General features: G+C 52.0%; 6 protein-coding genes across 6 annotated transcripts; 3 read left to right on the top strand and 3 right to left on the bottom strand.

Moving 5' to 3' along the window:
- Positions 1 to 3,518: 3,518 nt before the first annotated feature.
- BGZ61DRAFT_347511 (tetrapyrrole methylase) lies at positions 3,519 to 5,285 on the top strand (the record flags this gene model as incomplete). Its single annotated transcript, XM_046239984.1, has 2 exons — positions 3,519 to 3,816; positions 3,874 to 5,285. The coding sequence occupies 2 exons, from the start codon at positions 3,519 to 3,521 to the stop codon at positions 5,283 to 5,285; spliced, it is 1,710 nt and encodes a 569-aa protein (XP_046106863.1).
- A 699-nt stretch (positions 5,286 to 5,984) lies between these two features.
- Positions 5,985 to 7,552, top strand: BGZ61DRAFT_530498 (pyridoxal phosphate-dependent transferase; the record flags this gene model as incomplete). The annotated part of the gene is made up of 5 exons (XM_046253565.1): positions 5,985 to 6,188; positions 6,241 to 6,282; positions 6,360 to 6,762; positions 6,822 to 7,482; positions 7,531 to 7,552. The coding sequence occupies 5 exons, from the start codon at positions 5,985 to 5,987 to the stop codon at positions 7,550 to 7,552; spliced, it is 1,332 nt and encodes a 443-aa protein (XP_046106862.1).
- A 270-nt stretch (positions 7,553 to 7,822) lies between these two features.
- BGZ61DRAFT_475934 (uncharacterized protein) lies at positions 7,823 to 8,767 on the bottom strand (the record flags this gene model as incomplete). The annotated part of the gene is made up of 2 exons (XM_046248750.1): positions 7,823 to 8,502; positions 8,620 to 8,767. The coding sequence occupies 2 exons, from the start codon at positions 8,765 to 8,767 to the stop codon at positions 7,823 to 7,825; spliced, it is 828 nt and encodes a 275-aa protein (XP_046106861.1).
- On the bottom strand, positions 8,449 to 9,360 carry BGZ61DRAFT_447837 (uncharacterized protein). The gene has a single exon (XM_046245408.1). The coding sequence runs from the start codon at positions 9,283 to 9,285 to the stop codon at positions 8,755 to 8,757; it is 531 nt and encodes a 176-aa protein (XP_046106860.1). The 5' UTR covers positions 9,286 to 9,360; the 3' UTR covers positions 8,449 to 8,754.
- A 415-nt stretch (positions 9,361 to 9,775) lies between these two features.
- BGZ61DRAFT_386626 (P-loop containing nucleoside triphosphate hydrolase protein) lies at positions 9,776 to 12,324 on the top strand. The gene is made up of 6 exons (XM_046242744.1): positions 9,776 to 10,019; positions 10,067 to 10,357; positions 10,416 to 10,917; positions 10,980 to 11,304; positions 11,355 to 12,024; positions 12,071 to 12,324. The coding sequence occupies exons 1-6, from the start codon at positions 9,822 to 9,824 to the stop codon at positions 12,191 to 12,193; spliced, it is 2,109 nt and encodes a 702-aa protein (XP_046106859.1). The 5' UTR covers positions 9,776 to 9,821; the 3' UTR covers positions 12,194 to 12,324.
- Positions 12,325 to 15,023: 2,699 nt separating this feature from the next.
- Positions 15,024 to 17,477, bottom strand: BGZ61DRAFT_492424 (uncharacterized protein; the record flags this gene model as incomplete). The annotated part of the gene is made up of 3 exons (XM_046250549.1): positions 15,024 to 16,166; positions 16,233 to 16,709; positions 17,175 to 17,477. 3 exons carry the CDS (start codon positions 17,475 to 17,477, stop codon positions 15,024 to 15,026), a joined length of 1,923 nt encoding a protein of 640 aa, XP_046106858.1.
- Between the last annotated feature and the right edge of the window lie 3,804 nt (positions 17,478 to 21,281).

Here is a 21,281-nt window from a genome sequence, read left to right as displayed (position 1 = left end):
TCTTTTTTTGGATTTACAATGATTATACCCTTTTCCCCATTATAGATTGGATTGGAAGCGATAGCCTGTTTAGTTATAGCATTATAGACCTTGTATGATTACAAGAAGGATTGTCCACGTTGACACGAGTCAGTTGTTAGGAAGACCGTTTATGCAACTGCACGGAGCTGTACCTCTTTCGATACCTAGAATATATCTCCCATCATACTTGCTGTCCATTTCTTCTCGACGTTTATTTCATGCATCGTCGACATTCACTGACTAAACCATTGTGCGGTGACTAAAGTCGGATGTACAACTCACCTTGATCAGAGTTGGGCATTTGTAACACCGCCAGCAGAGCTAAGGCGGCAAGGGTCATTAGCAAGGATTGTAAAAGAATGAATACTAATAACTCCCTTGGTTATTTAGGGATTAAACTTCGGTACTATGGGGTTGAAAAATGCTGCATTGAGTTGATTCCCATAACGAAGGGGGAAATTTGACGGTGTGGTTGAGAGCGGATCTTGACGTCAACAAACTCGTAAAGAAGAATGACTCTTTGGCAACCGAAATGTGCAGGAATGTTTGAGCGAACGTGCCACAGATATCCATTTAAAGCAATTGATCTTCTCATCATTTTCCTGGGATTCACATGTTGATGGGATGCGACTCGGCGAGACTCCGAAAACAAACTTTAGGGTAAGTCGGAGTTGCGCGACGATTGGCTGCGTCGACACCCAATAACCAAGCAGCGAGGTGGCACATGACGACAATTCTTGGTAGTTGCATGCTACGTGGCAGAGGGAGAGCTCGTCGCTGATCTCTCGACAGCCTCATCTGTATGTTGAGTCACCTGGTCGGCGATGATGGACAATAAGCTGCCGGTTGGCCTCAATCCCGCATTGGAAGGGCGAACTCAATGGTTGGTAGGGACGCGACGGCAAGATGGTGCTGCTGCCGCTTCATGCTGTGCTCGCTCTCGGACCTTGTTTTTCGGCCGCCTCATATGCAGGCTATATGCAAGCTACTTTCAGGCAAAACAACAATGGAGCTTGTCTAGTCGCATGACCTTGTTGATTGCGCCTTGGTCTGGATTCCGACGTCCGCTTGCTCGAGCATGCATGCCGAGCTTCGAGAGCAGGGCTGAGCAGCTTAGGCGTTTCGCTGGCGGCTCAAGTGGAGTGCCCACCAACAAGGCAAATGGCAGATCTAGACCACAGTAGACCAGTGGAAGGCGGTACATAGTGGTGTGGCACCTAAGACATATCGTAGAAGAGGGCGCAGGCCTGTTGCGGTGCCCTTGGCGCTGTCGCATAGTTATCGCTGACCTTGTCGTGCAATCTAGTCGTTTCCTAAGCTTTCCGCACTGCGGCACGCCTCGCTGCCTTCGAGTATGTCTCTGAGCTAGCATCGCTGCGGCTGCGTAAACACTTCAGCTAGTTGCAGTTCTGTGTTTGTGTCGCTGCTGGCCTCCGCGCTAACCCCAGCCCTCTTAACGCCCTTCTCGAGCCGATTCCCTTGCATTGCCTCCGCGATCTTGCCTTCTCAGGCATGGCTGGTCGACTGGCAAGGCTCAGTCCAGGGCCACTGATAGCGTTCCCGCGTTGCTGTCGAGGCGGCGGCCGCTTCGGGTTCGGGGTCGCCCTGAGGAACTCAAGGCCCTGCTCAACTAGCCGCACGATCATCTTCGTGAATAGCTGCCAAGACGTGGACAACATTGACTTCTTTGTGATCATGTAACTCTCGGTCACCCTCTATAGTGATCACACACAGCAGGAACGCGAAGTCTCGCAATGTGTTGATTCCCCTTAGGCGGCATGAGTTTATATTCAACGTGGAGCTCGACGGGACAGCCGCTAGGAAGCAGATAACCTAGATGACTTTCTTTCACCATGAAGACCGCATACATCCAAAAATTGAAGCCAATTGTAAGGGATAGCTTGCATGGGACAAAGCGATTGGTAGTGGGTACAAGCATGGAAAAGCTGCGATGACAACACAACCATTTCCCTAGGGAGCTTGAGTATTTTTGCCATAGCTTCTCTAGGTATATTTGTTACTGACATTAGACTGAACAAATATCTTAGGAGCGAGACGCCTCTGAGGAAGCGCAAGCGGCCATGTTCCTCTATGCCTCCCGCGCCTCCCCTTCTCCCTCTTTACCTCCTACACCCTCTCTCGATTCTACTCCTGATTTCACCTCTACCACCAGAATCAGGAAGTTTCCCCGTGGAAGTTCTCTTCCCTGTTCGGATGAGTTAAGAACACCGGACCGAACAATTGTCTTCAGTCAGTGAGACGCTCCAGAGGAAGCGCAAGCAACCTCACTCCTCTCCGCCTCCCGCTCCTTCTGTCAATTCTAATCCCGCTTCCGCCCCTACCACCAAAATGAGGAGATTTTAGATGGAGTGCGCGCTTAGTCTGAAGGGCACTCTTTTTGACGACGACGACGGCGACGACGGCGACAACAAAAACAACAACGAGGGCAATGACAGCGGCAATGACAACGATAAGGACTCTCAGTTCCTGTCTACCTAGACGTACGGCGACGACAACGCTCATCTTGCGACAGTAATCCAGGCATAGACCCAGGATATATGGTGGCCATGAAGCAACCGTTGAGATTCTTGTTCCACCTAACCAGACCGACTGTGTTGAGGCTTATTTAGTCGTCGTTCTTTTGCTGGTGGACTTTTAGAACCGCTACGATCCTGTCTGGCGCCAGCTCACCTCCAACAGCTACACTCTCAAGCTTAGATTGTACAAGGACACGTTGATCTGTCAGTTAGGCCGATGACGACCTTACCCATGAGCAGGTTCAACATCTCTCGACGCCGCATTGGTGGAGGGGTACGTACCTTATCCCGATAAGAAACCGAGGGGCCGGTTCAGATTCACGTGGGAGTATGCAGAATGCCGAGAAAATGCCTGGGGATTTGTGCATCTCCTATCTCATGCATTCACCAGCCGCCAGCGCGCCAGCGGGATTTCGACATCTCCGGTTGCGGTGCCGCGGAAGTCGGCGGTGGTGTCAGCGCAAATGCTACTGCCGCTCGCGGGCGGGACGCCGACAGGCCGGAGGCTCTGATAGGGCGCGCGATCCACTACGCGCAAATCACGGGCAATGGCGTCAGCGCGAGCCAGTATGAGGAAGCGGAATTTTCTTGTGAGAGGGAGGGGTTCAGAGGGGTTCATTGCTCTGGCGAGTGCTATGGTGGGGGGATCCTTTTTTTTCCTGCGGGCGGCCGGCCAGGGTCCCATTGTTTTTGGTAATGCGCCGTCGTTTATAAGCCAGCGGGAGTCTGGTGTGGACGCCTCGAGTTGATCGCGACGAGAGCCATTTCACCCATTGTCTCTTTTGTGCCGTCGTTGGACCATTGGTGTTTGAATGCTGAAGAAGAGGAGAGTTTCCGGTTTCTGATTATTCACGAGTCAGGACACTGCCGTCGGAGTTCCACCTAGGACGAGTTGTTTAGGTTCTCTCCACCACTGCGACCACTCCCACCAGCGCCACCAAACACGCACTCAACTCCATCATGGCAACCTCTCTCCTCGCTGCCCTCAACTGCAGGGACAGCGTCCACCTCGTCGTCGGAACAAACCCCCTCGCCGCCTCCCGCTGCGGCCAGTCCATCAACGCCGGCGCCCACCCCATCCTCATCGCCCCCGAGGGCTCGGAGCTTCACTACAGCCTGCAGAAGCGCATCGACGACGGCCAGGTCAAGTGGTGCAAAAAGGACTTTGAGGATGCCGACCTGCTGCTGCTCGGCCGCGAGGAGGTCGACCGCGTCGTTGACGCTGTCTTTGTCACCTCCGGGCCGCGCGATCCTATGAGTGAGTCGAGTTGTCTCTGCGAAACCACGCGAATCGCAAACTGACCCGTCAACACAGGCCTACACATCTCGAACCTGTGCAAACGTCATCGCATCCCCGTCAACGTCGTCGACTCGCCCCAGCTCTGCACCTTCTCCCTCCTGTCCACCCACACCGACGGCCCTCTCCAGATCGGCGTCACCACCAACGGCCGCGGCTGCAAGCTCGCCTCGCGCATCCGCCGCGAAATCGCCGCCTTGCTGCCTGCCAACCTGGGGCCTGCGTGTGCCCGTCTAGGCGATGTGCGCAGGCGCATCCACAACGAGGACAGTCTCGCCCAGGACGAGTCCTCCCTCGAGGATTCCGTCGACCAGGCCGCCCATTTCAACCGCCTCGTCACCGAGGAGGACGCCAAGAACCGCCGCATCCGCTGGCTCGGCCAGGTGTGCGAATACTGGCCCCTGAAGCGCCTTGCCGCCATCACCGACGACGACGTCGAGTCGATTCTCAAGTCTTACCCCGGATCTACAGGTCCCGATATGAAGCGCACCCCCCCTGCCGAGAAGCGAGTCGGCAGCATCATTCTCGCTGGGAGCGGACCTGGTCACCCCGACCTCCTTACCCAGGCCACCCACAAGGCCATCAAGTCGGCCGACCTCATTCTCGCCGACAAGCTTGTCCCGGCTGGCGTTCTCGATCTCATCCCCCGCCGCACGCCTGTCCAGATCGCCCGCAAGTTCCCGGGCAATGCTGAGCGCGCCCAGGAGGAGTTGCTTGAGATGGCCCTCGCCGGCGTCCAAGAAGGAAAGACTGTCCTCCGACTTAAGCAGGGAGACCCTTTCATCTACGGCCGCGGTGGCGAGGAGGTTGCCTACTTCCGCGAACACGGCCTCGGCGACCGCGTCTCTGTCCTCCCGGGTATCACCAGCGCTCTCAGTGCGCCCCTGTTTGCCGCCATCCCACCTACCCAGCGCGACGTCGCCGATCAAGTTCTTATCTGCACCGGTACTGGAAAGAAGGGCAAGGCACCGACGCCTCCAGAGTACGTACCGAGCCGCACTGTCGTCTTCCTCATGGCCCTGCACCGCATCGTCGGTCTCGTCCGCGAGCTCACCACGCCCATTGAGCTGGAGCCCCTCTCCCCTGCCACTGAGGATGCCACAAACACCCAATCACCGCCCCTGCCATCACCGGACCAAGTCTCTCTCACGATGGGCGAGAACAAGCGCATCCTGTGGCCGGGCAACACCCCCTGCGCCGTCATCGAGCGTGCCAGCTGCCCAGACCAGCGCGTCATCCGCACGACGCTGGAGCATGTTGCTGAGGCCATTGAGGCCGAGGGCAGCCGCCCTCCGGGCCTATTGGTCGTCGGACGCGCCTGCGAGTTCCTCCACAGCAAGGAGAAGGGCCGGACCTGGGTTGTCGAGGAAGGATTCCGGGGGATCGAAGTGGAAGACTTTACCATGGGTTTGGAGAAATTGCACGAATGAGCGTGGGAGTGGGTTTTATATATAGACGTCAGTCTTGAGAGACTATCGGAGTTAGGATATCATCATAGCGGGTTTCTAGCATTTCTAGGAGTTGGATTTGAATCAATATTGCTATTCGTACACATACCTATTGCTATTTTCAGACATGCCTGCATTCTTAATCCTGTTAATGATCATCCAATATCTAACTAGAGCAGCCTAGAATATTCATTTTCTAGAACTAATTTTTGGTATTTATTTCTACAGCGATAATGTTTTATTTTATTTATTAGTTCTAATTTTTAGTATCGTCTTTGACTACCTACTATAAACACTTGGTTTAGGTATGATGGCACCTTAGCCCAGCTGATGCTTTAGTACCTAAAGAAGCTTATACCTGTGTGAAAATAGTAATACTCTTTCGAATACCATTCGAACATTTGTTCCATTTTAGAAGGCAACTCTTTGTGTAAGCGAGCGGAGTCCCTACCCATAAGGTCATGTCAAATCTCTTTCTCGCCGACTCTGAACCTCTATTTTGACGAGAGAAGTAGCCTAAGCCGACTAAAAGAGAAACACTTTACAAAAAATCAACCTCTTCCAAAGACCATAGAGTGGTATTTGTCTTGAAATCTGTGAGAGGATTTGAGGGAATATCACTATGCATTTAGATGACTCATCAACCCCTCAAGTTCCAGCAAATCGGTAATTTAAGAGATGATGACATTCTGTATTTACACCAAGAATTTCGAAAGGGCAGCAGTGAACATCTTCGACGTCAGCTACATCATGGCCGCGTTTCTCTCTCAAAGGGCAACACAAACCGTGCGCACATTAGATCTACCCTGGAGGTTTGCTCCTCGAGCGCAGTACGACCCAGACAACAACCCTTCAGGGATCATTTCATTTGCGACGGCGGAGAATGTTAGTTGAAGCGTCACAATGGGCAATTGATTTGAGACTGAAGAGTGTACAGGCCCTGGTTACCGACGACGTGGTGGACTTTGCGAAGAAGCATGTAAGTTAAACGGCACGGCGAACTCAATCTCCTTCGTGAGGTAAGTGACAACTTCCTTACACGGGTATCGTATCCAGGCCACCATATCGGCCGAGCATTTCCTCTACCGTGGCACCCAAGCTGGCGGCATCCGATTTCCACGCGCCCTCGCTGCCCACCTAAACGAGTATCTCCAACCTCACGCACCCATCACACCCGACATGATCCAATGCGTCGGCGCCGCTACAGCCATGCACGATATCCTAGCATGGAGCGTCGCCGACCCCGGCGATGGCGTGCTGACCAGCCGACCCGTGTACGGCCGCTTCGAGCTCGACTTTGGAAACAAGTCCCAGGCCAGAATCGTGTATGCGGACACGGATGCTGAAAACTGCTTCGACGAAACAGTCGTGGACAGGTTTGAGGAGGCGTTGGAGAGGTCGAATGTTGAGGGTGTCAAGGTGAAGATGGTCTTGATAGTCAACCCCAATAACCCCCTAGGTTGGTGTCACGCCTTCAGCTTCCAGTTGCTCTCGATACTAGAGACTCACAAGCCGCAGGGAAATGCTACCCAAGAGGGACCCTCGTCAAAATCATGCAATTTTGTCAAAAGCATCGGTTGAACCTCCTGAGTGACGAAATCTACGCCTGCTCCGTCTTCGAAACTGACGACCCCAACACCACCCCATTCACGTCTATCCTCTCCATCGACGCGACAGATCTCATCGACCCGGACCTCCTCCACGTAACATACGGTCTTAGCAAGGACTTTGGCGCCGCGGGTCTCCGCCTCGGTGCCATCATCACGCGGAGTCGACCCGTCCTGCGCGCCATCGAGGGCGTCATGCGCTTCCACAACCCCTCAGGTGCCAGCCTCGCCATTGGTACCGCCATTTTGGAAGATAGGCCATGGTGTCGTACCTTCATCGAATCCTCCCGGGCGAAGCTCGCAGCCGCACAAGCACATGTGACACGTGGGTTGAGCGAGATGGGCGTGCAGTATCTGTCCAGGAGCAATGCCGGGTTCTTTTTGTGGGTTGACTTGTCGCCATATCTGCCCATCGAGCTGGGTGGAGAGACAAACGCCGAGTTTGCGCTGGCGAGGAAATTGGTGGATGCGGGTGTGTTTCTGCATCCGAGAGAAGAGCATTCGCTGAAGCCGGGGTGGTTTCGCCTTGTGTACACGCAAGATCCGGCAACCGTCACAGAGGGACTGAGAAGGTGAGTTCATGAAACCACAATGTTTGTGTGTGACTGACATGTTTGCAGGATTAAAGAAGCCATATCTTGAGTACATCCTTGATGACACCGTGGTGGATGGGCCTTTGGTAAAGTTGTAGCTTTAAACTTTAAGCTGAAAGCTTTCATTAGATACATGATTCGAAAAGAAAGATGATTTAGAAGGCGTCAAACCGAAAAAGAAAAGACAAGTCCAACACGAACTAGAGGGCTTCCACCCTTGATCTCACCAACATCAGAACACGTTCACCCAAGATACAACAATGCCAGGGAGCTTTCACCCGAAATCCAACACAAAAGCATGGCATATGCCGCCCGCCATCTACCAACCCCAACCCCTGACTCCTCCACCCTGTCGGCGCAGCTGTTCCTGGGCATGTCTCTTCAAACCGTCTCGACCACCTCGACCTCCTTGACCACTCCCGCCGTATCCTCCGCGATTTCCACCTTGTTGACCAACTTGTGCAAAACCAGGCCTGATGGGGTTCACCTTGGCGAACAGGGTGTCCGGCGGGAAATTGACGTCGGATGGGAAGCGCTCCAGATCCATCACGACAGATTTACCCTGGGTTCCAGCGGCCGAGTCAGAAGCAGGGGCGAATTCAACGACTTCCTTGTTGACCTCGCGCCATTGCTTGTCCACCACCATGGACTTCTTCACCTGGCGTCCATGCAACTGCCACTCGCGGAAGAGGTCATGGTCACCCCAACCAGCACCCACAGATCCTGGGCGTGCGAACTTCTCCAAGTGATGTCGTGAGGTCGCAGATGAGAGATCAGTGGCCGATTCGCTGGGGGGCAAGAACTTTTGGGTGTGAGATATGAGGGCTTCAACCCCAGGGTCTCCAAGAATTTGATTGGGCTGCCATTCTTGGCCGGAAAGCCCTATGCCTTCCGCAAACATCTTCTCAGTGTCCTTGAATGGAGCGTCGGTCGTCCACACATCTTCGATTTTCAAAATCATTCTTTTTTCTTTATCGGTGCCCTTGTCGACGGGATTGCCTGGATGAAACCACTCACTCTAGTCGTTGGTTTCGTACTCGGCGAGGCGTACCAGATCGATCATCTCAAACTGGATCTCCTTGCCCTGACCCTTTTTCACATACACAAACGACTTACCGATCGCATGGACGTCGTTATGCGCGGCAGGGCTAGGAAACTGAAACGAGCGTAGGAGGTCTTTGCCTTCCTCGTTCTTCATGGACTTGGGCCAGTGGATGACATTGACCTGCTTGTTCGCGCTCTCCAAAAGCTTCACCCTGGACATGTATGAAGTAACGTCGAGGTCGGGGTCCTTGGGATTGTAATGCCACTCATTTGGGTGTTTATAAAGGCGCAGGGCTTTGGGAATCTCGGCTGCCAGCGAAGAATGGTCGACGGCTTCCACCAAAGAATATGAAGAGAGCGACGCAGGCTGCACCGATGATGCTCGGGGGGCAGACTTGATCGTGTTGGTATGATAACAAAGACACTGGGGTGGAAGAAACTCACGGCATGTTTGGTTATTGTACCAATGTTGATGGGCCTCCCCAGGAGAGAGGAGGTGCTCAGATCAATCTTGGCCTTCTCCGCGGTTTCTTTGGTAACAAACACGACACGGCACCAGCCTTTGTGGTTATGTGAAGAACCCCGTTCCAAATCGGGCCAATAGTAAAGACAGTTGGGATAGCCAAGATCTACGATGAGTTTCTCGAGATCTGTTGTTTTGGCCGAGAAATTAAGGCCAAACAAGTGGATGACACCAGCTTGCTCGATGGCGTGGCTTGGAAGCATCTTGATGCTCATGTGGTTCGACACTACTCGTTGTTAGTCAAGGACAAGGGGACTCAATATGTGAGGATATAAATGCTTACTGATGGCGATGGCGATGGCGATGGCGATGTCTGTGTGTGTGTTTGTGTGTGTGTGTGTGTGGTGTTTGTGTGTGTGAGGACCCTTACGCTCCTTGGGTGAGACGGGCACTAAGAGACATCTCGCATCATCGAACTATTCGCAAGCGCAGCCTTTCTATTTGCACGCGCAGTGTACATGTATATTATAGGGATACGTCACGGGAAATAATGTAGCCTTTGCTATTTCATGCCGAGGAAGCCCACACGGGGCCTCCTACGAGGGCAAACGCGCACACTACTACCACGGGTGTGAATCACAACACTTTTCTTGATAACGTAGGCAACCAACAACCGGGGTATTTTTTTTTTGTTTGACGGGTGTATCACGCGTGGGTGTGATTTTCTCCGTCCGAAAATCTCTTGAAAACAAACCAACAGTCACCGTCGCCACTTTCATCACAAACCAACACAACCACCACACAAACCACCATGTCGAACGCAGCTATAAAATCCCTGCAGCGCAACATGACGACGGCCGGCCAGGCTATTGCACTTGAGGATGGCAACGACCATCCCCTCCGGGCTGGGTCACACTCGGCCAACTACTTCAAGATTCTGGGAGATCGCCGCAAACTTCCGGTTTCTAGGAGGCGCCAGGACTTCCTGGACGTCTACCACAAAACACAAGTAATGAAACGCTTCATTCCGTACAGAAATTCATTAACAGTCAACAGGTTGTGGTTCTCTCCAGTGAAACCGGGTCTGGAAAGACGACCCAGATCCCCCAGTTTGTGTTTTTCGATGAGTTCGCCAGCGGCAAGCGCATTGCTTGTACACAGCCGCGACGCCTGGCAGCAACCTCCGCGGCAAAGCGAGTCGCTGAAGAGATGGACGTGACGTTGGGCGAGGAGGTGGGCTATTGCGTCCGGTTCGATGATAAGACCAGCCCGAAGACCCGCCTTCAGTATATAACAGACGGCCGCCTACTGCGAGAGGCGATGGAGGATGCTAGCTTCTCCAAATACGTATGTGATCATCGTTTCCAAGCTTTCTCAGACTCAAACTCACCTATGATAACAACAGAGCTGCATCATCGTCGACGAGGCCCATGAGCGAACCATGCCCACCGACATACTCATGGCTTTGCTCAAGGAGGCCGTGGCATCCCGGACTGACCTGAAAGTTATTATAATGTCGGCTACCATGGAAGCCGAAAAGTTTACCGCGTACTTTGGCACCGCAGAAACTTTTGAGTTTACTGGGCGGGTTCATCCCGTCGAAATCCAATATCTTACGGAGGCAACCCCAGATTACATTCATCTTTCCCTGAATCTCGTCAACCATATCCACCACAATGAGGGGGATGGGGATATTCTTCTTTTTCTTACGTCCGTGGATCAGATCGAGAGGGTTTGCTCTCGTCTTCGATTGGGTATCGAGAACCTGGAGGTGCTGCCCCTGTATTCCGCGCTTGCAAGAGCTGAGCAGCAACGAGTCTTCGACAGCTCGTCGCTGCGGAAGTGTGTCGTCACGACCAATATCGCTGAGACTAGCCTGACGATTGACGGGATCGTCTATGTCATTGGTAAGTAGAGCATGAAGCTCTTGGATCCCCAATGAAGCAAAGTGGCTAATGATCAAGTATAGACTCAGGCGTTGAAAAGCATGCCGGCTACAACCCGCGCACGGGGTTGAAAACTCTTCGGACCGCGCCCATCTCCAAAGCTTCCGCCCGGCAGCGAGCTGGTCGTGCTGGCCGCACCGGGCCAGGCGTGTGTTACCGACTCTACACTGAACAGACCTTTAAGGAGATATTCATCCCAAACACCATCCCCGGGATCCTCGACAATGAAATCACATCGGAGATCCTGCTACTCAAGACTATAGGCTACCATAATGTAGCTAAGTTTGACTTTATTGACCCTCCTCACCGTGAGACATTCTTCCGTGGTCTACAGGATCTCAGAGCTCTGTAAGTACATCCGAGTATCATCAACGTAACATGCTAATCTAGGACTATAGTGGCTATCTTAATGACAATGGGGGGATTTCGGAGACTGGTCGATTAGCAGCAAAGCTGCCCACCCATCCTGCCTGGTACAAGGCCATCGTCGAAGGGCACAAGCTTAACTGCAGCGACGACATAATCAGCCTTGCCGCACTAAACAGCACGCAAAACTCGATTTTTGCCCGTCCCCATAAGGTGCGGTATGTCGCAGACTTGGCGCACAAACAGTTCGCCTGTTCCGTCTCAGACCACATCAGCCAGCTCAACGCACTCCACGCGTATGTGCGAGTGTCCTCTCAAGGGAAGGTGGATATGGACATGTGGTGCTTTGAAGCTTTCTTGGACCGCCGCACACTGGACGAAGTTATCCAGATCCGGATTCAACTCAAGAACATGGCTGAACGACTCCTTCAAGCGCCGCTCAAGGCGGCTAATTTTGGTGACCCAGCCTGCCACACCAACATTCGAAAGGCCCTGGCGCGCAGCTTCTTCTATCGCTCGGCAATCTACTCCGACAAGGGCGATGATATCTACGCGACTGTACACGACAACTGGCCGGCAGGAATTCACCCGGAAAGCTCCCTTGTGGGAGTCAACCATGAGTGGGTGATCTTTGGCGAATTTGTGCACACTGGCAGGCAGTATATTCAGAACATCACAGCTGTGGACCCAGATTGGCTTATTGTACGTTTTTCTACCCATTTAATTTCCACCTACTAACAGCATTCAGGATCTCGAGTACTTCCAGGATTTCAACCTGGCGCAAAAAGGTGGCAACAAAGGCTTGAGACAGCCCAACGTCAAGGCGTCTCTCGACAAGGCTCGAGCTCAGAGAGCAAATGCTGGCATCTAGGTTGCTCCTGGACGCTGGATGCCTTCACCTTTCTAGTGGGTTTATCGGCAGAGGTGCAAGTGGAGGCGTGAATTCTTGTTCGGTTTGCTAAAAGCACTGGTGATATTTCTTGGTGGGGAAGTGGTTTGGTCCAGTTTGTGCAAGGCATCTGATCCACTGTGGAGGAGATCTGATCTATTTGCCGAAAGGCTTCTGATTTTATTGTTATTTCTTGATTGGGGAGGGGTTTCGGTCTAATTTTGTGGAAGAAAAATGATTTTTGAGCCGAAAAGCATCTGATTTCTTTGTTGAACTGCATCTAGTCTCCTTGGTCAACGCTGCCTAATTTCTCTGAGCTGTTAATTCTTCTTCATTTCTTCTTCTCTAGTTTGGTGAAAACCATGCGGCGTAGTAAGTTATGATGTTGATTCCCATAAGCTGGCTCAGGATCTGGACGCTTAGTGCAATCCCTATTCCTTCGGCTTGACATTCCTCCCAACTAAACCACCTCCTCCCCGACATTCTCTGCGTACTCTATTAGGTGCTGGACGCCGATAATGATATCGCTCTCTCCTGCGTTTGGCTGTCTTAAGAATAAGAGGTGAAACTCCAGTCGTAGATCCCCACTAGTGATATTGTATGACACAGGATTCCCAGTATTCCGGGTGATGGTGATAACCTGGTCGCATTCAGGCTGGGGCTCGGCCGCCGCCCGTGTGTTGGCGGCGCCCGATCGCATCTGGGCTGCGACCTCGACCTACTTCTCGAGTATGATGCTGCTTGTCCTGCGGCGGAACTTGGCCAAAAGAACAATCTTGACGTGATGGTCTGGCGTGCTAAGCCACCATCTCATATCTTGTCTCAATCCTGGTAGTGTCTGCGAGTTCCCTGCTTCGATGACAAGAGTTGGCCAACCTCCGGCATAATCACGACTTAATAACGTCAGTCACATAAGTTCCCTTGCGTGTCTTGTGCAATACTCACAGCAGGACTTTTGATGAACCCAATCTTCATGGGTCTTTCTCGGAGCCGGACATTGTTCAAAGTCCCCTTCGCGCGCCCGGCCATATTCTTGTCCGCCAACTGGACCCGGCACCAGCCAGGGTGCTCTCCTGGGAGTAAAGGGAGGTGGCTCGGGCCAGAAGAATAGGCACGTTTCGAACCGCGATCTTTGAGCAACTGCTCGAGATCGGTCTTTTTCGCCAGAAGTGCAGACTACCCAGCTGAATAACGAAGCCATTCTGAATGGCGATATGGCGCAGCTGTCGAATCTTCTTGTGGGTGGCGGTTATCTCCATGGTGGTGGTGGTGGAGGTGATGGTGATGAATGTTTGGAGTTATCAGGCTGCATATTTACAATCGCACATTGGCTCTACCAGTAGGTAGGTAGTGGAGATGGCTTAGAGTACAAGTTCGGGAAGTCGCAACCAGCCCAAATTAGGGCCGGGACTCAACACCTAACTTACAGTGCATTTAACACCTAAGTCGTGGTGCATATAGCACTTGAGCAATTGGTTTTGATGCACCTAGAACTCGGCCTGCGCAGCGCAGCTGCCTGCATAATTGTGCCTAAACCATGCCTATCAGAGCTTATCGTTAATATGAGGCCGGTTCTCACAGGGAAGCAGACCATCGGGAATAGTTGCGAAAGCACCGGATTATCCTTCCACAAACATTTCTTTTCAGCCATCAAGCCGGCCTGTTCGTTCGGGCCACACCTTCGCCATCACAATGGAGAAAGGCCAGGTGCCTAACTTTACGGCGATGATTAAGCTGCAGCGGGCACCAATCAAAGTTGCTGCTCTGTCTGGAGCTGGTGAGGAGTCAGAGTTCTGCCAGGATTCTGATGATGAAGGTGGTGTCGAGAGTCCGGGTATGGACCCCCTTCCCGCACCGGAAGATGCCATCTCCGAGGAAGAAGCGCCGCAATCATAGTGTTGTTGTTATCGTCCCGCCCATGCTAGAGTGTCTCAGATTCGGAACTTATGTTTTAAGATGTATTAGAAGGGATAAACACTAAAAATTAGTCTTATTAAATTCTAAGAATTTTCGGACGGAAACATGGACCACAATACCGCCACTGGCAAGAGGAGTGATCATTCCCTTTTGCCGTAGTGACATTGCGATAAGAATTAGGTTTATTAAATAATATTTATTCTTATAGACTTAATCTTATAGACTTAGTCTTATGAAATACTAAGGTTGAGTCTTATTAAACACTGGAGATTGGTCCAGACCATTATTGGATAGAAAGAGATCGATGGCGTCTCCCCCTAGGATTCTCGTTTCCATTGCTATATATGACAGACCCTCTGCACTCTGGCTTAGAGAAGTCGCCAGCTCCAGTTCAAGAACGGTAAAATGTTCAAGGAAGTACAGTTACAGGCGCTCCATCGATGAGGGGATTTAATATTTAAACTGTAGCGTTTTCATTGCGCATGTCATCCTTTGTTGCAGATTTGATCTTCATTTTTGTCAACCAGCCTAACTTCCCCCCAATCAAAAGGTGATGATTGAGATGAGAGGTCGACCTCTGGGTTTGACGAGAGATATCAAGACATATTGTTGCTGCCATTCGGGATAAAGTCGTTACGTGCGACGGGCAGACAATGTATAATTATTTCTGACAGGCAGCATCTTTGAGCAAGGTCCTGCGGGCAGCAAGGCTCGAGAAATAAAGGTTCAGGCGGGTGCATAACAACTCTCTCACTTAGAATACTGTTTCCTCTGGTATTGGATATTGTAGTGCTAGTTGTGTCAAAGACGTTCTGGCTACTGTGTCATTTTAATTCATTTGGTTGATAGTCGTATACGCTTCGTCAAGTCAAGTGCTGGCTAAATACTTCAGATATCACACACCCCGGGTTGCTGGAATGACCCCCATGGCCTGAGCAGCAGTCGCTCTCATGATCTCTCGTTCTTCCTGTCCGCTGTTGTCTCCAAAAACTTCGTCCATCTGCTCCAAACTCTTGCCCTTGGTCTCGGGAACAAGCAGGTAGGCCCAAGCAGCAGCTACGGCACACCACGCGCCGTAGAAGATGTAAGTTCCGAAGCCAAGAGATTCCAGCATAGGCGGAGTAATGATTCCTACAATGAAATTAGAGATCCAGCACGTTGCCGTAGATAGGGCAACGCCTTTAGACCTGGTGGCTGATGGGAAAACCTCCGAAGGTAGGGCCCAGCCGAGCGGGGAGTAGGAGATTCCGTAAACCATAATGAACATGAAGGCCATAGCGACGGCAGCCCAACCAGCAGCAGGGTGAGAATCCCAGCTCTTGGAGAACAGACCGACAAGGATAGCCATGACTCCCCAGGAAATTGCGCCGCCAACAGCGCCCCAGATGGCGAGGGGTCGTCGACCAACGTGGTCGATGATGAAGAAGCAGATGACGACAGCAACTAGCTGAAGGATGTTGAAAATCCCCGACATAATAAGAGACATACCATCAGACTGACCAAGAGACTGGAATAGGGTGGGGGCATAGTAGATAAAAGCATTCACGCCGGAGAATTGCTGGAAGAATAGGATACCGCAGCCGACGGCAGTTCGGCGCCAGGTCTTGGGGTTGAAGAGATCGAGCCAAGTGACAACCTCGAGCTTAAGGCCATGAACTCCAGGATGGCGGCGTTCAGTGACAGTCTTCTGGAATTGGGCGTCGGCGACGATGCCGCGGTACTCGATCTGGACGCGCTCGTCCGTGGTGGGGAGACGGCGGAGCTTGGAGAGACTCTGGAGGGCGTCCTCATTGCGGCCAACAAGAGCGAGCCAACGGGGAGAGTAGGGGAAAAAGAGGATGCCAGCCCCGACAATGGTAGCAGAGACCATCTGGAGGCCGAAGGGCAGGCGGAAGGCGATCTCGCCGGTCATGTCGCGTGTGCCGTAAGTGATCCAGAAGGAGATGACAACGCCGAGAACGATAGAGATGGATTCGAGGACGAGAAGAGTACCTCGCAAGTTCGGAGGAGCGATTTCGGCAATATAGAGAGGCGCGCCCTGTTTAGTTGAGTGTTAGATTATACATTGCTGAGGTGGTATGAGACGAAAGGCAAATTTCCATACCATAGCAAGCGTACCAACGCCAATTCCACCAATTGTTCGTCCCACGACAAGCATCTCGTAATTGACAGCAGCAGTTTGGAGAATAGCGCCGATGTTGAAGATAATTACAACAACGGTCAGGGCCCTTTTTCGGGAGATCTTATCGGCGAGCCAGGGCATGAAAAAGCAGCCGAGAAAGGCTCCAAACTCTAGCATGCCTATCAAGCCCTTACCGAAGCCGCTCTTGGCCTCGGGGAAAACAGCGTGGAACTGATCCATGACATTGATGATGGAGATGACGCCCTGGTCGTAGCCGAAGGAGAAGCCGCCGAAGGAGGCGAGGAAGGCAGCGGCTAGAACGTAAGGCGACTGGATGAGGCCGGCGGCGCCGGTGGGACCGTAAGAGACATCCTCGGCGAGGCGGGAGGGGAGATGGATCAGGTCGATGTTTTCGACGGTGCCGAACTCGTCCTCCTTTCCGGAGAGGACCCGTTCATCCTTGGACTTTAGTCGGCCATGGCTGAGGGGTGATGTTCAAGGCTCTATTGGGGGTTTGTTGTTCTAAAGAAGCAAGGGGTAACTAAGGTAGAGGCCCATGGGATGCGAAGCAAAGCAGAAAGGCTCAAATCTAGATGCGAGGCCAAAGGACGAAAGACTTTCTAAAGCTGGATGTCTGGATGGAGTGGAAGAAGAATTCACTAACTGGGAGGATCTAGACCTTTTATAATGGAGGCGGGAGAGGTCAGTCCAGGTGCTGAGGTCCGTGTAGCGTGAGTAGAGCGGTATGGCGATGTCATGCTCCCCCCACAACGACGTCCGGGACACTCGTAGTACGGGCGGGACGAGGAGGAGTTCCCCCAATACGCAACGTCCAAGGATGTCACCGCCTCACCACCATCCCTAAAGCAGGCGTCAGGGCATGGACGGATTTTAGTTGATGAAGTAGCGTGGTGGCACCCATACATTTAGCAGCCCTCGACCCCATCCATCAGGCACCCCCGAATTCGCATCCGCCTTCCCCAGACGCCCCCGGCTTCCCGCAGGGCTCCTCCGGCCAGTCGGGGATTCTTCTCTGGCTCTGGGCCTAGGATTCCCTCGTTCTGGGTCACCCTTGCGACGCAAAATGACGCCACGGCAAAGATGGCGACTAAGAGAAACGTGGGGCGTGGCTGTGTGTGCTTTAGGTTCGTTAGGCCATCCCCGCCCAGCTGTGGAGAAATACAGGGGGCATTCCAGCAGTTGACCCCCTGAGGAGACGCTGGACATGGAGAAATCCTGGAGACGACTGCGGGGTTACTGTGCCCACCCAGTCTCCGGTATGTAATCACTGCGTTTCCGACTGGACGAGTTGGTTTGATGTGGGCTCTGGGGGGTTTCTTCTGTCCTCGGTTTCTTTTTCTCCATGGATAAGAATGGTAATCGACATCCCGTAGTCACCCGGCAAACGACGGGGAAGTGTCTACGATGCATTCTCCCAGCCCTGGGTTGAGCCAAGGCACGTACTGATTGGGGAAGCACTTTGCCTCCACACTTTGGACTAGGCTATGAGCAAATGTCAAGACACTTGCAAGCCACAAACTCTCCGCAGCCACTCCTCTGCGCTAAGCCGGCAATAGCGGATGATCGACTTCAAACATCTATGACTAGTCATGCGGGTAGCTAGGGCCCTGGCATATCGCCAAGCCAGACCTATTCCTCTCAGCCATGAATTAGCTCAGCGTCGTATGTTCTGATAGTCTCGAGTGATCACCAGTTGCTTTAGAAGGTGAGCACGAGTTGGAAGGTGTGTTGCAATGACGCCGTTTGTGGTCCGCATCCTGTTCCGATAGCCGTATGTTGGCGCAACATGCCAGCCGGTGACCTGACTTGATACTCCCGGACCAAGATCAGCGCGTGCCGCGAGGTAAAACCTCTAGCGTCTATGAAGGGAGTATATTATTCAGTGAGGGATATCTTTGCAAGGCTAAGTCAGGATTTCAGGGTAAAGATCTGCCAGTGAGTGGCAGCACTTGAAGAACGAGGTCCCGGGGCTTCGCTTGAGGATATTGATAGTATTTCAGGACACCACAACAGTAAATTAGTTTAGAATAACATTAAAATCACTCTGCTATCCTGCAGGATTGAATATCTAGGAGGTACATTTCCAGGGAGAAAATAAGGGCTGTCTTGGAATCCAATTGATGGTCATCAAGGACCTATAATGGCTGGTTCAGTCGTGTACACAATGAATTTCATACTGAGACGCCTTAAGACAACAATGGTGTTCAAATAAATCAAGACGGTGTTAGACGACGCCGGTGAGCTCTCCGAGGGTGTCCGGGGAGCAGACCGAGAGACGGCGACGCAGAGAAATTATGTCACATTGCGGCTCATGAATCCGAGGCTTGCTGGATAGACATGGATGATGATAATTGCACAGGGATCAAGGCGCGGTGGAAACCCACACGGAGACGAACGGAGAAAAAAGCGGCAGTGGCACGCCCCCCTAACGTCGCATGCAGATCCCTAGTTGCCCGTCTTGCCTCAAAGAGGAAAACCCGGCGCGACTTGTCATATTTGGACTTGAGGCACCACTAGGGCTGGTGATGGGTGTTGGGGTAATGCAGCGGCTTGACTCGTGTTGGGATGGGGCGACAAACCAGGTCGTGTAGAAGCCCGATGTTCCTGTCATGGTATTCCCTGATGGCATTCCGTTGCCGTTCTTCTTCTGGTTGACACGTGGTCATCAGTTTGATTGATTGGTTTTGGGCTCGTCTAGCAAGCCGCCACTAGAAGCCTGATCCGTCGTCCGTCGTCTCTCCACAATGGCCGCAGAGACCAAATCTATAACCATCACAGCATCGATTCTATGTCCATCCAACCCAGTCTCGCCTTAGACCACTGAGACACTCACCAAGCCCGCCCAAGGCAATTTCCTGTCGGAGACAGAGGCTTGTGCGAACAATCAGCTCACGAAAGCCCTGACCACTTGCGGATGGTGTACTTGTCCGCGATCCCCATAGCTTAGCCCTGTGTTGGGGTAAGGAAACCCCTCCCCCAAGAATTTTAGTGGAGGGGGTGCGGGGACTCCGCCCTGTCTCCGCACCAAAACTCGCCGGACCAAAAGTTTCCTGACGCAGAGCATCCAATCCAGTCAATTCGTTTGAGCTCGGCGGCTCCGTTCCGTCTGGAAAGCGTCGCATTGAAGTCAGGCTCAACAGGCTTGTCAGAACTCGGCCCCCGCGGCAAGCATTAGCCTGGCTTTCTGCGAAGGTGGGCGACCGATTCTTACATTGCCTTGCGTGCGTCGATAGACTTTGTTGTTGAGATGCTTGGCCAGCGACTGAGTGGGGATCCCTTCTCTTGATCACAATTTTAGCGCTGTATCTTCTGGCGCTGTCCCAGTCTTTTCAAACATTGATATAAAATATTTATGACATCATCGATGCCGACTGTGAATTGCGTCTTAGCTGAACCGCCGACAGGAGGAGGACCGTTGGAGAATGACACCTCCAACACCGCCACGTTTCTCGTGCGGAGTAACCCTGCCCGCAGATGAACGACGCCAACCAAGCTCTGCCGAAATGCCATCATCTGGATCGACGGAAACATTGCTGGTGGGGATGAAGGACTCCGTCATTGGGAGGTTGTTCTCGGACTTCTCGCCGAGTCCCATCTCCGCTATGGAGTCTTCCCTCCTTGCCATTCTCTTCTACCTTTCCATGCTCTACTCCCCTAATATGTATTTGGAAACCAAGGTTCTGCTTCCAATGGCCTCTCCGCTCATTAAACTGTCTAATCATGCGGGCTTTTAGGGGTGACATCTCTATAGAATCAGACCAAGGCACTTCTGGCCATTTCCGTTTGATCTAAGGGGTCAGGGGTCAATGACAGGTAATGGCGGGAGTACAGGATTTCCTGTCCCGGCCATCAACGTCAATGTACGCCAGTGCCTGCTCAAAAAGGTAGTCCTGGGCCAGATGCTAGGGAAGAGTATTGCTGTTCGCACACATACATTTTGCCTGGTGCCAGTACCTCAACTAGCCATCATGCAAACCAACATACCAACACAAGTCACTCAGGGCTTATGCGTGAGTTTATTAATAAAGTTAAACTAATAATGAACATAAAATAATAAATATAGAATAATAAATATAACATAATAAATGTAAAATAATAAACATAAAATAAAATATATAAAATAAAAAATAAATAAAAAATAAGGATAAAATAAAATAAAATAGTACTACTTAAAGTAGCAGCTCGGTCCAAAATCTTAAACCCACTGCGCCTTTTCCCTTTGCTCAATCTGAGTACACCTTTTGTCCTACCTTGTTTCCTTACAACAGCCGTTGCAGCAGCTCTTGTCACTAGTCTGCCTTATTGCTACCTGGCCACGTTAAGAAACACCGTGTCAAGTATTTCCGAGCGTTAGATTGCTCTCCCATCCTTTGACCTATCCTGACATGACTTCTTCTCTTCGACCTTACTATTAGTAGCAACATTTTCTTTCTCTTTGGTGCGGTCTGCAATAAGTACATCTCCCACTAGCAAATGTACCTTGCAATTTCTTATTATCTCTATCAAAAGCCACACGTAGAAACCGGGATCTGGACTCGAAGTCGTCGTACTCAGGCCAATGAGGAAGTCTAGTGCGCACCTAATAGACAGCCAAGTGCTGCAGGCTTGGCATCCATTTCTTTGAGAAAATACCCCTCAAAGGAAGGTTGCCCCTGCCCCTGCCTCGGGTCTAGCCGAGGCGATAGAACTGTGGGATGACAGGTAAAAGCATGATAGAAGCCATTAGAGGCATAGCGCAACGCACAACTATGTTACGACCAGACTTGAGAACGGATGGTCTTCCCGTCACTCCGGGATGTCAAGACCCGCAAACTCGCCCTACTCAGGAGGCGTCAATCTCGAACAGGAAGCATTCGGCACACGTATTAAGGGACTCGCCCAGCAGTCTCATCGGTTCGACCTTAGCGATGTTGCATTGGATACGGAAAGTTTGGTCCTTTGCTGTCCGTGTCTGTGCCATGCACGTCTGAAGGATTTAAGCTGTGCCGCGCGGATCACCATATCCAGACA

This window comes from Ilyonectria robusta, assembly GCF_021365365.1.
Source record: "Ilyonectria robusta strain PMI_751 chromosome Unknown BGZ61scaffold_6, whole genome shotgun sequence".
NCBI classification, from domain to species: Eukaryota; Fungi; Ascomycota; class Sordariomycetes; order Hypocreales; family Nectriaceae; genus Ilyonectria; species Ilyonectria robusta.
This window is presented reverse-complemented; position numbering and strand designations above follow the sequence as displayed.

Bases quoted from the DNA above. Each gene is read 5' to 3' on its own strand.
- BGZ61DRAFT_447837 (XM_046245408.1), bottom strand. From the start codon at position 9,285: ATGAGCATCAAGATGCTTCCAAGCCACGCCATCGAGCAAGCTGGTGTC.
- BGZ61DRAFT_386626 (XM_046242744.1), top strand. From the start codon at position 9,822: ATGTCGAACGCAGCTATAAAATCCCTGCAGCGCAACATGACGACGGCC. The intron at 10,358-10,415 runs GTATGTGATCAT...TGATAACAACAG, and splicing joins ATGCTAGCTTCTCCAAATAC to AGCTGCATCATCGTCGACGA. The intron at 10,918-10,979 runs GTAAGTAGAGCA...GATCAAGTATAG, and splicing joins CGGGATCGTCTATGTCATTG to ACTCAGGCGTTGAAAAGCAT.